The sequence below is a fragment of the Gopherus evgoodei genome, chromosome 1 (genome assembly GCF_007399415.2).
Source record: "Gopherus evgoodei ecotype Sinaloan lineage chromosome 1, rGopEvg1_v1.p, whole genome shotgun sequence".
Lineage (NCBI taxonomy): Eukaryota > Metazoa > Chordata > Testudines > Testudinidae > Gopherus > Gopherus evgoodei.
Window position 1 is genome coordinate 238,839,259 of NC_044322.1, and position 18,655 is coordinate 238,857,913.

The 18,655-nt window shown below is 38.7% G+C and overlaps 1 protein-coding gene across 13 annotated transcripts in view; it reads left to right on the top strand.

Annotated features, from left to right (window-relative positions):
• The window catches only part of SCUBE1 (signal peptide, CUB domain and EGF like domain containing 1), a 310,551-nt gene that overhangs the window by 175,707 nt on the left and 116,189 nt on the right, over window positions 1–18,655 (top strand). For 8 of the 13 annotated variants that reach the window (XM_030540091.1, XM_030540095.1, XM_030540098.1 and 5 more), the window contains one exon: window positions 12,492–12,608. In XM_030540091.1, the coding sequence (XP_030395951.1) occupies window positions 12,492–12,608 (117 nt within the window). Of the gene's footprint in view, window positions 1–8,763; window positions 8,815–12,491; window positions 12,609–18,655 lie in introns of all 13 variants that reach the window. The other 5 variants (XM_030540072.1, XM_030540079.1, XM_030540087.1 and 2 more) reach the window with 1 other exon arrangement.

Here is an 18,655-nt window from a genome sequence, read left to right on the forward strand (position 1 = left end):
CTATGGGGGTGTGAATTGCAGCATGGACTAAAGTGCTGTGCTGTAACTGCTCCCGTGTAGACAATGTAGGCATGAAATTAAAGATCCATATTTTGCACAAATGTAATTCTGCAGTCCTTAGGTGAACGCTACTGTTCACACCACTGTCGTCCAAACTGCAAGGCAGCACAGACAAGCCATTAGTCTCCTTCATTATTATCACCTACTTCAACTCATAGAGTTAGTGAATTGGGTGCTATTTCCTCTAACGGCCCTTTTTCTCCAATCCTTTGCCTGATGGTTAGGTCTCCAACCTTCTCCAGAATCATTACCAGTACCAAATGTCAATTCGCTTTTCTATATTAAGTCAAATTATCCTCTTCTCCAATCCATTCTGTCAGAAGGAGATGATTCTACATTCTCTAGTTGTGTTCAGACTCCTCAAGGTCTCCTTAGGTAGAACTTCACCTTTAAGAAGTGGTAAGAAGCTCTCTTCATCAGTTATAATAAAAAGGTCAAAAGGTTCCAGATTACCAGAACAGCCACTAGGGAATCCTCTACTGTTCATAAAACATCACCTGAGTCTCAGATGTGCTTCATTAGATCTGTAGCAACTCCCAAGGCAGAGAAACTGGCCTTTCTAGGGGCAGATCTCCAAGGCTGTAGCCTTGTTGTCTCTCCATATTTTCACCAAATAATAGAGGGTGGAAGTGGGATCCTCCTCTCATTTTCATACAAATAATCTTCTGCCAGTCCTGAAATTACAGGGAAGTAATGATCAAAAGATGAGTATACGGGAGGGAACAGTGCTAAATTTAACCGTTGGTCTCCTGATCTTGCAGGTTCTCCTTCCCATCTAACATTTTTCATTCCTTGTGTATGTAATTCATCCAATTTCTTGTTCTTCTTGCTCATGTTCATTCATGTTAATATTGTTCCCTTCCTCATATTCTTCTTCTGATTGCTACTTCCCTGGAGTTACAGGATTGATACAAGGTGACTTGTATGAAAATAGTATAGTTTTGTCTTACTAGAAAATTCATATATCTTCATAATTTAATCTCATAAAATAACTATTTGCAAATCCTGGGGTCCCTCCTTTGAGTTTCCCCCTTCCCCTTATTTTCTTCCATCTCATCAGGGTTCATTCCAAACAGGAAAACTTTCTTCTAGAATTATGAGCATCTCCCTGCCTCATAAAGGGTCATGGTCAATGTACATTTGCTTATAATTTCTATTGGACATGGCCAATATCCAGCAGTTTTTGGATTGGTAGGTGGATATGTTATGAGCAGAACAATTCTGAGGTATTAATAATAGGTAAGATGGAACTCTCCTATTCTTAACAAAATATAAATACCGCCCACTGCAAATAAGTGGCACAGTGGCAGACATTACCAGCATTTCTGTGCCCAAATCCACATGTGGCCCCATCTGGAGCAGCAGACTGCTAGTGGTGTGTCCAGAGTACAGCATATGTTTAGCAAAGGAGCCTTCCCGCTGTGTTCAGCAGAGATGCTGGAGGAATATGGGGTGCCTGCATAACCTGGCGGCTTTCCATCAGTGATGCCCACATAGTTGGATGTAGGATGGAAGTATCTCTGTCACAGGTTCTGCCCAAGCCATGGATCACAGGTTCTGAACATCTCTGCAACCTATCAATCAGGTAACTGGCTAGTCAACCTCAGATCTGACAAGCCCACTGGCATGGACATTTTAAGGTGCGCTCTTGGATTTACTATGTCTCTTCCAGCACCCTTCACAAGTGCACCACTTTTATTTGTAGTCACTAAAAGTTGTAGCCACTTTGACTTCACATTACATGTCAGTCTTAATTAGTATTCTGCCCCTTGATAAGAAGGCTTGAGACAGCCTTTTTGCTCTTTCTGTCTGTAATTTTGAGAATTAATTTTAGTACTCTTGAAAATGAGGGACAAATAGCTGTAGGGACCACTACAGGTAGGTACTCTGCCAGCCTCTCCCTCTATAACTCAGTTCATCACAACTATCATTCTTTCCTGTGAAGAGACTGTCCATTGGCTGAACTTTATGAGAATATAAATAAGGATTAAGATAAAACCACCAGGCTTCTTCTCACTTGTAACCTTAACTATGATTTGATTCCAAGTATTAGCCTTCTACATCATATAAATTCCGTTTCTAGTTGTCATCTTGTAGTTCTTCTCAACAGTTATATTTGTACCACACAATTTTACTCTGATAATCCTTGGTTATCACAGATTAATTGTGGATTCTTAAAATCAGCCAATTTGAGAGGATTTGGTGTATATTGTGTCAAAAAAACTCTGTCCATTATTTTTCATATCCTCACAAAATGTGTGTGTCTCTGTCTGTCTGAACATACACGCAAAAACCTCCAACCCCTTGATGTTCCACTTTAAGACCTAAAAACAAATTCCTAATTTCTAATGTTACCTACTCACATATTCTTTTCTCTGCCTACAAATGCAGGCCTGCCTACTGACTTCTCTTAAGTCAACTCTGTCTGACATAAATTTACTAAGAATCAAGGCAGAAAGTAAAGAAAAATGGCAAGAAAGGAGGAGGCAGCATTATGACAACAAATGCTCTCTGCAAACTTTAAAATGCCTTTTAGTACTCTGTATAAATTGCACATGCATTTAGTTTCCTTTCAGATGTGGCTTTAATCTTCACTCGTTTGGGAATAATTTGTCTCACAAGCACACTAATGTTGGTCTGTGTTTTATACAAGCTAACGTATAGACAGTTGGATTAAGAGTAAATGCTTGTTTCTCTATGACTAGGACTGGTATGCAGGTTGTACATGTGAACCTTTGCTCTGATAGACAACTGAATTTAAGACTATCACTCTGACCAGAAAGTATTGTACTCCACCAGCTGTATTGTACAAATCTTGTACAGATTATAGTGTGAGACAGGATTGGGCTCAGGAAGTTATTAGCCAGATACTGGCCCATGCAATGGCAACTGATGACACAGTGCTTATTAAGGGACCTTAAAGTGGTTCTAAATGAGCATCTGAGAATTTCTTCTCCATGAAGGAATCCTTGGGCTGGCATAAAACTCTCTCTGTTAGCTCCTTTTGACCCTCCGGGTGTAGGATATGTGTTGAGTGCAAGGCCAGAGTGTACTGCATTCTGGTAATCCTGTCATAGATGCTGAAACTAGGAGGGCCGCCACACCCCCTGGCTTGAAGTAGTAACTACCTAAATACATCGTTTCTGCCTTCAACACCCCCACTATAAAAATAGTTCCAGCACCAATAGATCCTATTGGGGTCATGGCCTTTGGGCCATTACAAGCTGGCTCAAGTTAGAGGCTGCTTTTTAGGCTGCTCTAACTTGAACTAAGGTCATTGTGGCCCTTGGCCAGCCTTAGGATCTAGGTGAGGAAAACTGGTTTAGATCCACTATTGCCTCTCCCTCTCAGCCACACTGGTCTCTCCTCTGGTTCAAAATTCAGTATGGTGCCCTGTATGTACATACTTGTGTGTGCGCGCGCGCACACACACACACACTCACACACACATACACACACCCCTATACAGTTTGACCACTCAAAATCGGTTTGGAGTATTTAAGGAAAAGATCTTCTTCTAAGGGACTCCCCGTCCCCTTAAGTTCTCCTCTTCCATTCCTTTTCTGCCTCAGAATGAGGCACAACCCTGATCAGTGTCCTTGGACAGCAACAAGCCCCACAGGAGCCTATTACTTTTGGGACTTTCATACAGTCTAAAAAGAAAAAAAATGTGTGACAAATTGTCTTTTGGAAAGAAAAGTTACATGGGCTTTAAATGAATTGACCTTCAGTCTTTGGCATATATTATAATTAGGGATGGCTGAACCAATTCTGATTGAAAGAACAACCTGCCCCAACCTCAAAACAGTTTATACCCTTTTAGTAAGGGTTCTTCTTACTTATGGCAGCAGATCCTGTTGAGCTACACATTCCCCTCGTCTCACCCCCGGAGCAGGTGGTTTCATTGAAGTGATGATCTGCCCCTTTTCCCTGCAGTGTCAGGTCTTCTCTACAGGAAATGACTAGGGAGGCGTCCTCCCATGCTCCCCAGCTCAGATGTTCCTACAAAAACCTCTGTTGGACTCATGTCATAAGGATGAAACCTTCTGTGTTCTACAGAAATCAAGAGCCTGAGTCTACACCTAATGTATTGATTTGCTACCGATCTCAATGGGAGCAGAATCAGATTCTCAATGAAGTTGTATAGGAACTACTCTAAAAACTGTAGAATGTGTGTATATGTGTGTAGAATGCGTACACATATATTTACATTTCCAATTACAGTGCGAAATTTAACAGTGAAATACTGCTCTGCTAAAGAATTCCAAACATTGGTTCAAGAATTCTGTAGAAATGACATTCTCTATTAAATTATGTTAGTTTTTAAGAATAATTTCTATGATAACCCATTTATTTTCTACCCAAACCCTGTAGGTATTCATGCTTTTCCATAAAGGTTGATTTTTCTCCCCTTCAAGCAAAATATTAGGCTATTTCCCTAAAAAACAGACAGCAATTATAGCTGTCATGACATTTGCTGTATCTTTTGCATTATGAGGATCTCAGTCTTATGAGTTATATCTTGTTTGTTTCAGGTGATATCTTTGGACAACAAAAGCAGTTCCAGGGCTTTAGAAAGCTAATCAATCACACAGCACTCAAGTATACTCCTCAAGTATCACTTTGCAAAATTGTAGTCATACTCAGAACTACTCCCATAATGTACACACATTGCTGCAAAGATCCCTCCTTTCACTGTAAGAAACCACATACAAAGTTGTAATAAGAGCTTTGGGAACTCATCCTTTCATCAGCATAATGGAAAATGATAATCCTCGACCATTAGAGTTTCACAGAGAGAGAGAGAGAGAGAGAGAGTGCTGCTCTTTAAAACTTCCTCACAGACTCAGAAAGACTTTGAGGGATACACACACTCTAGAAAACCCCTCTCTCAGTGATGCAAAATCACCAATGATATCTGTGTATTACAACAACCAACCACTACCATATGATTTTATCTACATAGGAAGCACTTTGAGTGTATTAAGGGCTGTTTATTTGGAAGCAAATTGGGATTTATTTTTTTTAAAAAGACATGTGAATGGAATGGTTGGTGTCCAGCTTGAAAGTTCTTTCCATAACACAAGTTGGAAAGGTCAATGGCTAGAGAGGGATTTTCTTCGGATAATTCTGCTGTATTTTCAAAGCCTTTAATTTACTTCATCTTCTTTTTAGCTGATGCAATGAACTAATGAAAACAAATCTGTTTTACATCAGTCCCATTCCCAACTGGACATAGTCCTTAACTATTCCCTTCTTTTTTCCAGCTTCTTTTAGCTGCTCTTCGTTGCAGTATCACAATTCATTTTTAATATGTGATTATACCCTGAAAAGTGACAGCACAAATTGATTGCATCTGTGATGACTATGTCTTGAACATAGCCACCTATAGGTTGTTCTTCACAGAATATTGCAATATGGTTCCTATAAAGTCAAGGGTCCAAATTCATCCTTAATGCAATTCCACTGACATCAGTGCATTTACATCAGTGATTAACTTGTTTAGGTAGCTCACAGGTAAAGCAAGTTGTCCTGGTTTGCCTGTGGGATCTCAGTCCTGACTCATCTCTAAAAATACGAAAAATCACTACAAATTAGAATACACCATGTACCATGGTGACTCAAAATGAACTAATTTCAGCTATAAGAGGGATGAACTTGGCCCAATGTGTTAAGTCTTGTGGTCTATAGATGTAAACCTTCTAACCTGTTTGGTGTTTAGATGGACAATAAGTGAGTCCTAGTGGTTGGAAAGGGTCTTCTGGGGTCTATTCCTAGCTCAATCACTCACTTGCTCTATGATTTTGGAGAAGTTACTCATCCTCTCTTTATGGGATTTTTGAAAGTGCCTAAGGGAGCTAGGCATCCAACTCTCATTAACTTACAAGGAAAGCTGGGCTCCTAACTTCCTTAGCACCTTTGAAAATGCCACTCCTTGTGCTTTCTGTTTTCAAAAGTAGGCTTTTAAAGGGAAGGTACTCTGTCTCATAATACTGTATATTATACTGGGGCTTGGAAATGTAAAGGTCTTTTGATTGTAGAGCCACAAATTCCCAATGGATTGGCTCCCCTGGCTGTCAATTGACTTGGTTTCTGATGAGGATGTCATGATTTTTTTAGGTTCTGTGAGACCCATCCCCTGTGGTTCTGATCTTTCCTTAGCATGGGTGCTTAAACCCAGGTGTATGGCTGGGGTATAATTAGTTATTAGCAGTGCCTCTCTTTGTCAGAGTGGATGCTGACCATCCTTAACTAGGCAAAGTTTTTCCATTCTTCAGGATATCACCTCTTCATATTGGGTGGTCCTCTAATCACTAATATTCCCTTTTTGAGGAAAGGTGACTAAGAAGGCAACAGCTGTTCAATTCCAAGACTATTTGGACATGATATCCTGAGTAGGCCCCAGCCCATTTTCATTTGAGACTGTCTTCATAAAGATCATGATCTCATCTGGTTTTAGTTTAAACTGGCTTTTTTTTTTTAATATGAGCCCTGGATTGTTGCACTAGCCATTATGGAACATTGCTGATGTATCTAGAACTGCCTGCCAGTCTTTCCAGTCATACTTTGAAGATAATCAGAGGTGACAGACAATTGTGTGTCAGCAATAAGTTAGGTGACATTCAGCATTCCTCAAAGATCTGTTCTTTCCTTTCATGTTGCTCATCTTATATGAGACTTCTTTGTGAGACAATTTCTAAACACCATGTTCCATATCATCAGATCAGTATGTAAATGATACTCAGCTGGTCCTGCTCAGTGGACTCTGCATATTCAGCCTCTGTTCTAAAGGAATGCTTGGATAATAGCATTATGCTTGGATAATAGCATTGGGTGGGTGTATCGGAGCTCTCTTGTCCTAAATCCTGGAGGGAAAAGTCTTGCTGCTGTGTAGAAGTTGCTGGTGTGAGAAGACTCACTCTGGCTTTGACTCCCTGCTCTTGAAGAGAATTCATGCACTGGTAGAGAGCTAGGGGCTGGTCCTGTTAACAAAGTGGAGATTTTCAGTTTGTGAAATTCTTACATAAATAATAGACCCTGATGACTTCACAACAGCAGAATATGCCCTCTTGGACATCAGATGCAATTGCAATGATTCACTCCTTACACAACTTCCCACAAAACTTCTCTGTATCTTGTCGTGTTCACACCACTTTACAAGTCTGCAGAGTGTGAGTATATTTCATCTACCCAGCATTATTTACACTGGCTGCCTATACAATGGCAGATTGACTGTAAACTCACACTAATTTTTTTTTAACCTGAACAGTAGAAGTCCAGGCTATATTCAACACCTTCTCCATGAGGCTCTTCCTGACAGTTATCTACCCTCTGCTACAGCCCTCTAGCAGGAGGTATGAGATCATACCTCGTGTGTGTATGGTGGAGCTCACTCCTCTTCGAAATCTGCCTCTATTTTTCTCCCCATACATCTAATTTATTTTTTTTTCATAATTACTTATTTTGTTTGGGATTTTTCAGACAGCTCATCAATGATCCCTTTGTTACGTTTCTACTTCATTCCTTTTTCCCCTGTTTGAACTGGATCTTTGTTAACTTATCTGTTTAAAATGAATATGATCATTTTAAAATATTGTTTAAATTGTCTTTTAATTTATATTTAGTAAACTGTACAGTATTCCAAGTGGCTTGGCTGTTGGATTGAGGTGGGGGACACATAAGCAGTTTACATTAATTTTTTATAATTACATAAAAACATTTTGTATTGGCTTGAGTTCACCTCTCTTTAACAATGACGGGAAGTAAGGTTTCCATTTTATGTAGGGGAAACTGAGGCATGGAAAGTTTCCATATAAGCTCTACTTCAAGTAATTTTCCCACAGCCACATAGCCAGTCAATTGCAAAGCTGGGAAAGAAACTAGGTCTTCGTTCCCATGCTCCAGTCTTTGGCAAATTAGTGCTTCCTACTGTAAATCTGAGTTTTATCTTGACAGTCTTTGAATAGAAAGTTGACTAGGATGCCCTGTGGACTTAAAGTGTGCTGTTTAAACTTAAACATGTTACCTACCGACATATTTGATGGAGCTTTTCCCCTACTCATAAGAAGGAAGTAATAGAAAATAAAATTAAACTTGGAAGCTTTGGTCTCTATAGAGTACATCTGTACCTTCTTACACAATTTAGATTTATATGGGTTCACAGTTCCTAATTTTTTTGCTTAGTTTCAGTTCAAATGGATCCAAACTGCCAAAGTAGCCAAAAATTCCAAGTTTTGCCTGATTGTCAACAAAAAACATAAAATCAGTTCCAATTACCTTGATTCTAGAGATGATATCAGGCCACAAAAATTGGATCCAGGTTTTGAACACACAAAATTTTGAGACATTCAGATCTTGAATGGGCTCATAAAATAAGGAGCCACTTTCAATAATTGAATTTGAATACAGGGTTGGGTTACATGCAAGGGTCAACGCTCAACTGAGCCTCGTTTGGTGTCGGTTTTGCTTTTAAAAGTTTCACAACAACTCTATTGCCACATCCTGGAGATTCGCCTTTAGCTCAAGAGAAGGGACCTCTCTTTCAATCCTAGAAGGGTAGGCATCTTTCAGGCATTGAAAAGGCATTCATTAAATTGAAAGAATTGATCTGATACACATGGGACACCTCAAATCATATCTTGATGACTGCTAATGGACTACTGCGGAACTTTCAATATCATTCATCGACTTTGTTCTTTTTAGGACAACATCTTGATATGCAGGACCCATGTATATTCCTTAACATAACTGGAGGTGAGGTGCTATTCCACTAACAATGTTTTAATAGGGACTAGACATATAATATGTATAATGATTTGTATTTTTAAAGTACCTCTATCTAAGGATCCCAGTAAGCCAATATCTGAGATCCTTTCCTTAAGCAGTGGGAGATTATCCTGAGTAAGAAACACACAATTTGCCCCATTGCTCTTTATATACATAAACACCCTCATACTACCCTGTATGCTATTCTCCCTGGATTTCTAGTTCTATCTGGGTTTTACCTGGGGAACTCAATAAAGGATTTATATAGGACTGCAAGCATAGCTTTAAATTCACTGAAAAATCTTACACATTCACCAAATAAATATTAGCTTCACCCAAAGAGAAATGTCCTAACTGTTTGCATTATATTTTCTCCAGAGGCAGACTACCCGAACACTGTTTGCTTTTGGTGTTTCCTTTGCATTCACTCTAAAATGGGTGTGAGGCTCCCACTCTCATCCGCATAGTAGAACAGAAGAGACATGAGCATAACATGAGCAAATCAAGTTTGAAACCCTAGCAAACGTTGAGGGTAATGGCTGTGCTGAGGTTGTCATGCACAAACACTAAAGGCTGGTATGATCAGTGCCATCCAATATACAAAACTCCAGAAGGATTCAAGGTGTAAAATTCAGATCCAGATTTTGGAATCCCTAGCCTAACCCTCTCTGTCTCACACCTCCACATCCCACCCACCTTCACCCCCCACCCCACCCCCGCCGCGCACACCTTAAGAAATTTGGTGGCTTTGAATCAAGGGTTTTGGTTCTCCCTCTTATTTCGATCCCAATCTGAAGTTGGATTTCAGATCTAAAGTGTGAAGATGTTTGGAACAGAACAGGTATGTTGCTGGTGCTGTCAGGTTTAAATGTTATATGCATTCCTACACATTTCTATTCCACATAGCATTAAATGCACCACTCCACCACCCTGCTTTTCACATTCTCCTTAACTAATTTTTTTTCTCCTGCCAACTTTTTTAAGGAATCTCATCATTACAGCTCCCATTACCCCAGTTACTATAGGTATTGTCAGTCTCTCTGTTTTTACCCTGAGTCTTCATCCTATTAAAATTTGCCATTTATTAAAGGCACAGTCACCTCTGCTGTAAGAGATGTTGAAGGGCATTGTTCTTTTTGCTTCCTTTTAGTAAATCTCTGTGAATGTAAGGAAAGCTTGCATGATCCCTTCTATTTATACATCAAAATAACTCTTGTTCAGTGACTGCCCCTTACCCTATAGATCCAGTCATCCATGCCAGAGGGGAGAAATAAGTTTGTTGTGTCTATTCATTTTCACTGGATGTCATCCAGAAAGCAGAAATATTGCTGCTTAAGTAATGCTCATCTGTTGTTGATGAACTGCAATAAAGGGCTCTCCATATGCCATAGTTAATCTGTTAACATAAGATTTACAACTCACTGCAGTGCCATGCCAAATGTATGTCTTTAACACCTTTTCATGCTTTTTAACCTTGACTGTTTGCCCTGACAAGTCATTCTACTTTTTAAACTGCTGGGGCTCCCAAGAAATGGTCTTAGATGAAAAATTTTTTTAAATGACCTGATTTTTTCCCCTCATCCTGAGAATTAAAGTTACTTGATATTTCGGCCCTCTGAAATATATATAAAAATACCAACATTTAAACCTATAAAAGAATTTCCCCAGCTAAACAGGAAAATGATAATTGGAAAGTACATGGCTTAAACAAGGCAAGTCCTGATCCTACAAGTCCTTATTCTCATGAGTAATCTTTGCTTGTGCAAGAAGTTCCTTTGAATTATTGACTACTAGAGAATGAAAATTGCACTTGTGAATAAGAGATTACAGATTCATCTGTTGGAAGTTTTCTGTTAAGATATATTGGTCTGTTCATCAAATGTGGTCTTGCTAGCAATTACAGATGTTTCCACACATTGAAGTATTAATGTTGGCACATTACACACACATATTTATATATAGTAATTTTATGCTATGCTATTAATGCATACCTCCCTGTCTTCCAGTCCCTGGTTTCATAATGCACATAAATGCCAGTAGCACATTCCAAAACTGATATATAGATTTGTGCCTATGAAAAAGACTTAAATGAAATTTTTCTGATCTAAAGCAGTGATGGCCTTCCAGAGAGCCAGTGAAGGATCTTCCCAGGGGAAGCAGCAGCTGGTTCCATCAGAAGAACAGCTTTGAATGCTTGTCAATTGAAAGATAAAGTGCTTTATATTTTGTGTAAATTATTTTGAGCAACATAATATACTAAGGAAATTCAGCATGAGCATGTCCACTTTTCTGTTGCCAGGCCCTGTCTGCAAAGTACAGTTGTAACACAACTCCAAATAGGTGGCAATAGAAGTCAGTCAATAAATCTGAGTAAGCTTTGACAAAGCCTTCCCCAGGGGAAGGCCAAGACGAAGAGGGCCGAAATACACAATGACAACCTTATTCTTTTAAGTTTCATCTGAACTGGAGAAACTGAAAAATAAATTGTATAAAAGACTGTGAAATATTTCCCTTGCAGTCTCAAAGTAACTGCAGACAGAGTAGCCAGCTACATATGGTTGTTGGTTGGTTACTTCTGTCTGCCATAAATACCTATCAAATAAATATATCATTCAGACCAACAAATAAAATTAGCATCCTTACATCCATTCTATTCTGTGAATCAAAGGAAAGACAATAATTTCTCTTGCCCTTTATCTATTTCAATAATACTTGTGGTTTGTGTGTATACACACACACACATAGGTACCACTCCACAAAAAAAATCCTTCAGCTTCATAACCAAAAAATAAAACTAAAAAATGCCAGCTGCCATTATATATATAATAGCTGCAGGCATTTTTGTGTGTGTGTGATGAAGTTGAAGATTTTTGTTATGGAGCAGTACCTAACAGCCATTGCCAGCTATTGTAAAAGCTAAAAAGTATTGTAGCTTTCTTTTGCCTGTGTTTGCCCAGCCACCATTCTACATACTACAAGCACTGGGAAATTTCAATGACACAGCTTGGAATGGGTTCAGTGACCTCAATTATGCCCTCCCACCCACTCCAAACTCCTTTCAATTTGCAAAAAGCTTTAAGTGGACAAAACCCAGATGCCTTTTGCTTGTAGTTCAGTAAGAACAGATTGGGCATGTAGATTCTTGTCAAAGTGATGTATGTAGTTCATTTTCCATTAACTCTTTCTTAACTAAGGATTTTAAATTCTCAATTCCAAGTCCAGCACTATGCCTTGCTTTCTATTGCTTTTTAAAGTTCATTAGACCATGAGACCTCTTTTTAATGAACCTTGAAAAGCCATGGCTAGAGACCAGCTGATATGAAACAGACTCAGTCCCTGGTTCTTTTTTAAAAGGCAATTGCATTCTTCTGTTTCTGAAGCTGACCTTTTCATATTTAAATAATTCATCCTATTGTCTAAGATATTTCAAAAGGACTCACCAAATATAATCAATATAGACTTAATTTTTTGGATAGAAATAATTTCTTATGAAAATGCTATCCAATTCAGCAAGTACATGGGCCATGGATGATCTTAAGAGCTTTGCCTGAGTTAGCTTGTTTCAACTTAGATTGCTTTTATAACTTTTTAATATTGCCCAGAACAGTGGATGGCCCCCAGAATGTTTTGTTACACTCTCTCTCGCTCTCTTTTTCATTCCGCAGAAACCTGTGCTGTCAATAATGGAGGCTGTGATCGTACTTGCAAGGATACAGCGACAGGGGTACGTTGCAGTTGCCCAGTTGGATTTACCCTGCAGCCTGATGGGAAAACATGCAAAGGTCAGCTCCTGTTTGCTTTGCAATGCATCATTTGCTTTCAGCGGTATCAGCACTGGATGTAAATATTCAGATATATAATCAATGCACAGAATTAAGGCTATTAATGGTATAGTAATTGCATTTGAATTTATTAGTTTTTGCCTTTCTCTGGAGTAATTTTGCATTATGCATTCTAATGATTTTTATGTTTATCTGAGGGGTTGGTTTTTTTTAAGAAAATAAACACCGAGGCCAAGATTTTCAAAGCTGACTGGTGATTTTGCAGATGCAACTTGAGAAACCCTAGAAAAGCCTGATTTTCAGAGGGTGGGTACTTTCTGAAAATCAGGTCCCTTTAATGTGTCCACCAATTGAGGCTCCCACAATTGGTAATTACTTGAAAACCTTGGTCAAACTATTTACTCACACAAGCAATCAATACATTATCCCTTCCAAAGGAGAAATAAGGGAGAGGGATTTAGAATCAATAACGAAGGCCAAACGATAGCTTCAGAGTATTGCACCACAGTAAGAAGCAAATTAACAGACTGTCTCACTACTCATTTCCTGCCAAAAACAATTAGCCAATTACAAGACAAAATTACATTATATCAATACATTTATACACGGCCAAATACTGTAGGCCTTCACTGCTCCAATGGGAGTTTAATTTCAAAGAATCATAGCAAGGTCTTGAGATTTGGGCCCTAATGAGTGTAATTAAAACATGTGGGGGAGAGGGAGTAACATCTGATATTTCTATCAGCTTTTGTTTTTAGTTATGGAGACAGGGATTTACAGCTTTAATCCCTGATACTGCAAACACAAATGTGCTTAATCCCACTCAATGGGACTACTCACATGAATAGAGCTGCATATGTTTTTGCAAGATCAGGGCCTACCTAAACAATTTTTCCACTTCAATACATATTTCTTTTTAATTCAACTGCCGGACACTTGGTGATGAATATATAGTAAGACACTGCCTGTAATAGTGTCACAAAGAGTATTTTGTTGTCACTCAGTGATTTAGCATAAATTGACCTACCTCACCAAGTAGCTGTTTAGATTATTTTTTTCTTAGAAGCAATTAGGAATGTCAGAAAATCTCCAATCCAGACCTTGATGTTACTTAAAATAGTAAAACCCACAAAAATAAACATAAAACGTGTGGTTTCCCCTTGCTCCAACTTGAAAACTCCCACTGCTTGGGCATGATCCTGTTAGTATTTACTGAAATAACAGTCCATTTGCATGTTTATTGGAAAATAAAACATTTAAACTGCCATTGCACACAATGTTAATAGTTAAGGGTGAGCACACATCAAAAATCAGTCATTTCAGTTCAAACCACATAAAAATAAATGTTCATTTTTGCAGGCAGCATAGCTCAAGCCATAGAGGTTCAGTAACAGTGATTCCACGGAGTTCTGAAAAAGGAAACATTTTAATACTGTAACATACACCTACACTTGATCATAATGTTTATTACTTGAAACTACATCATGTAAAATAAAATGAATTCTAAATTTAGCTGGCTTCCAATTTGAGTTGTCCCACTGGGCTGAAATGAAATAATATTTATATAATAATCAACTCTATAATTTGCATGATAAACAAAATGAAATATCCAATTGATTCTCAAGCCTAAGGTAGGAGATCTGAACTGTTTCACAGTATTTTTATGGGGAGAACATGTAAGAAAGACAATCTGTGTTATTTATGGTGTTGCAGATTTTTTATTTTATTTTTTAAATAAACAGCTACTGGGAATTCACTTTTATGGTTAAAAAGATCCTTCAAGTCATTTTTAACCATTCTGGGAGCTTTAGAAAAATGCTCTTCATTTTAAAACAGTAAAGTAAATGTTTTACCTTTGATTTAACCAGGTTGAATGTTTGTCTAATGTAGTATACTGCAGACATTTAGGACTTGATCCTGTATCAGTGGAGTTAATGGGAACTTTGTCATTAACTTAAGTGGACACAGGATCAGCTTCTTTAAAATGAGCCAGTTGGGCTGCTTTTGTAGTTAACCACAGGCAACCCTAAACACAAGTATATCAGAACTGCATTTGAGGATTTATAGCTTCAGCATGTGAAAGAGAACATTTCCTCTGTCCTAACTGCCTCCTTCAGAGGTAATGACACTGCTGCCTTCTAGGATCCTCTTGCTAGTAGAGAGAACCTTAAAAAGGTGAACTAAAATGTTCAGTTGTTGAGTTTCTGCAGCGATGGGATATTTTGATTTGATTTTTTTTTCCCCTGGCATTTTCAGGGGTTGAGTATTCTTTCTATTGGGGTTTATAGTGGCTAAGTCACAAGAATGATGCATCCCTCAAATAAAGTAAGTCTTTCAAAGACATACACACAAGTTTTCTCCTTTCCTCTTTTTGTTTGATTCTTCTTGAGTTCATTGCTCTTTCCAAAGAGAGTTGATTGGGCCAAGTATTTCTTAAACATGCAGTTCAATATGCCATGAATCTGCAGTAAGTACATATGTATGGTAAGACCCTTTAAAAGCATCTGCAGGGACCATACAACTATCACATCCCGTCCCTAGTGGGACAGTGTCTCCAGGTACAACAAACATCATAGCATCCACAAATGAGGTTTTTCATAGAAACGTTGTTTTGAGAGGGTATTTCCAAATATTTAAGGAAAAAATACAACAGTATCTGTTGAGAGAGCAAAGTAGGGGAGTAAGTAGCAAACTGGCCATCTTGAAAGGTTTCTCAGTGCTCCATTGCTTCAGCTAGGGATAAGCAAGCAACTACAGGGCCTCCTTCCAACCTTCTCCTATTCCTAGCATTAGCTGTGATTAGACCTGGCTGGGAATTCATCAACAAAACTTTTTTTGTCAGAATATGCCAATTCATCAAAACCAAAGCTTCACAGAAACGTACCAGTTTCAGCAGTCCAGAATGGAATTTCTGGTTCAGATGAAAGCAAGAGGCCCACCCCAGAATAGCCAACAGAGCACTAAATGGGGCACTCACCTAGATCTCCCACATCCTAACCACCCAGCTGTAGAATCAATTTCCTTCTCTCTGGCCCAATGAATGTTTACCTATATGTACAAAATGGAACAGCTCCAACAAGAGGGAAAGGAGAGAGCCTGACTTAGAGCCTAGTAGCTTGGAGCTCTGCCTGATTCAGAGCAGGGACTTGAACTTGGGTTCTCCCACATCCCATGTGAGTGGCCTAACTGCTAGACCATTGGCTAGTCTAGCAGTTTCTCGCATGGGTTTGTTTTTGTTTTGTTGTGAGACTTTTTGAAAGGTGTCATTTTTGTACCAGTGAAGAACAAAAACAAATTTTGATATTCCAAAATTTTTCATGAAACAAAATTCATGTTTTCCAGCCAGCTCTAAATGTAAATTAGTCTTTAAGGTTCTGAAATGTTTGGAAAATGTATGAGAGAGAGAGAGTGTGTGCATCTGGGTTTGGAGCATGAGGGGCTGAAGTCCCAGGAGTGAGCATTTTCATGTGCTATTTCCAGCCATAAGCAGAAGCAGTAGTGCCAGAAATCGCACAAGACTGCATGTTCTCATAAGATTTCCAGCCTGCTTTTGTATCTCTATCTTATGGTATTTATACAGTTGATAGAATATAGTTGCTGAGATTAAAGAAGTTTGGATAAGTTTGAGTAGGCTTCAGAGAAGCATCTGAACTTTTGGGTAATCACCCAAACTGTGGACCCTTTGAGGTTTACTCATCACTAGTTAGGAAGTAGCCAAATTTGGTTCATCGCTAGTCAGTTCTTTAACAGATTTCTTGTTAAAGCACAAGTTATTTGAAACTTTAGAATACTGGTAACTTATTTAAAGCCAATGCAGTTCTCCTTGTTTATTATTGTTAATTGCTGAGGTCAGACTGGGTGATTTAATGGTCCCTTCCCACCTTAAAAATGATGAATTCTATAAATGTTTTGTATTGCCTAGAAGCCCCAATCAAAGATCAAGACCTCATTGTGCAGGCACTGTATGTTCACATAATGAAAAAACCATGTCCTTGTACCAAAATGTTGTCTCGTTGTTGTTTTTTTAAAATATTATATATGTCAATTAAATGTTTAATAGAAAAAAGACACAAGAATACATATAAAAGAAAAAGATAAGTATTTTTAGGGAGCATGTGTTTGTGTGTGTGCGCATGCATGATATTCACAAAAGTCAGCAAACAAACCACTTTAAACTTCACTAACTGTCCTGTACTCTATTCACAAATGCAAAATATCTCCTCATATTTCACAACTGTATCATAAAAGCAGAAATGGTCCCAAATAGCAGAATTCAGATCTGGATTGGGGATTGAATTCTGAGCCCTGTTCCTGTCCCTTCACGAAAGGTTAGGAAGTGGATTCAAATGCAGCTCTAAATAGAAGTAAGATACAAGTAATGAGATGAACTGATTTTTCCGAGGCACTGCACATCCGCAGCTCCCACTGGCATCAGCTGGAATTGTGAGTCCTGTGTACCTCTGAAAATCACATCCTTTCTGTTCTGTTCTCTTGTCAGTGCAGTGTGCAATCTGATTTTTATCACATTTCTAAAACAAAATAGGGGAGAAACAAACTAGGTTTTCTGCTATAGTGAACCTTTTAGATTACAAACAAGAATGCATTATGAGCAGGTTTCCCAGTCTAATAGCTCATTCCTTTTTAACATATATTTCATGACTAAATAGGGATGTGAGTGGATTCCTGCATCACTACTCTGCCTTCTCTTATGTGGGTTTTTTTTGTTTTGGATTTATGAACATGGGTTTTTTTAGTGTTAAAAAATTAGATAATGTTTTGTTGTTATTTTTAAGATGGTAAACTGCAGGTTGATAGATTTTTGTTCTACAATAAGATCAGAGAAGAGCAAGAAAAATTATCTGGATCTGGAAAGACTGATTTATTTAAAAAAAAGATTACAAGGCCAAAATGGGTATAGCTTGACTAAGCAACAGCTCAGAAGGGGTTGTGGGCCTTCAGAATCATGTGGCTGGATATGGACGCTAAGAAAAGTGACAAATTATTTCAGGTGATTCAGTAGAGTTAATCCAAAAGTAAAGACTAAAATAAAGAAATATTAGGAATAACTTCTAAGTGGGAATACATAATAATGTGGAATACTCTCAAGAGAAGTGGTGAAAGCCCTGGTACATGGGATATACACAGTTAGACTGGATGCAACATTACACAATGTACTGTAAGAAAAGATCTGCATTGGCATCCAGGGGATGGACTGGATAGTATGAAAAATCTTTTCCATCCATGACTTCTATTATTATGTAATCTTATGCCCTTACAAATATTCATTGTGCAGTTCCATTGTGGAATAAGAATAATGCTGATGTCTGCGGTGCATAGAGAGTGAGTCCAGGGCCATGCTGAGAGTAGTCAGGACCCAGATTAACCAAAATTTTACTCTCCCTCTGCTCTGGAAAATATCAGCTCCCACCCTAAGTGTCTTCTCATCTGGGTCTCTCTTACAGAAACCTCCTTTCAAGGTTCCTTTTGCTGTTCACCTCTGAATACCACTTTCAGTAAGACAGAAACATCATGTATCCTCCTCAGCTTAGTGCAGTATCCCCACTAGTGCCATTTCACCACGTTAGCAGCTTCTCCTGGGCTTTGGTGATGCACAGACCCCCTTTTACTTTGATCTGGTCTCCCAGGGCCCAGCCTGGTGCTGGTTCTGCCGTGCTTGCTGGCCTCTCATTGGCCATTATGCTGTGAACATCCCAGACCACGTCCCATAATGCGTAGTGTGGTAACTCACCAAATTCAAAAGCAAAGGCTGCAGAAAGGATGATGTGGGAATCAAGTGATGCAGTGGCCTACTCTTCTTGTACCCTAGTACCTGCCACCTCTTTTCACCTTGGCTGTTGGTCCCCAATATGGTAGGTACTGATAACCACTTGGTCCATGGCTCTACAATGTGTTGGCTTCTGAGAGCCTTTTCCCCACTGGATTCCCATTCCACAGATCTGCCCCAAGTGACATATATAAAGAGATTAATCAGTTTAGCATTTTAATCACATTAGGTATAACATGCATTGCTGACAAAACATGAGACA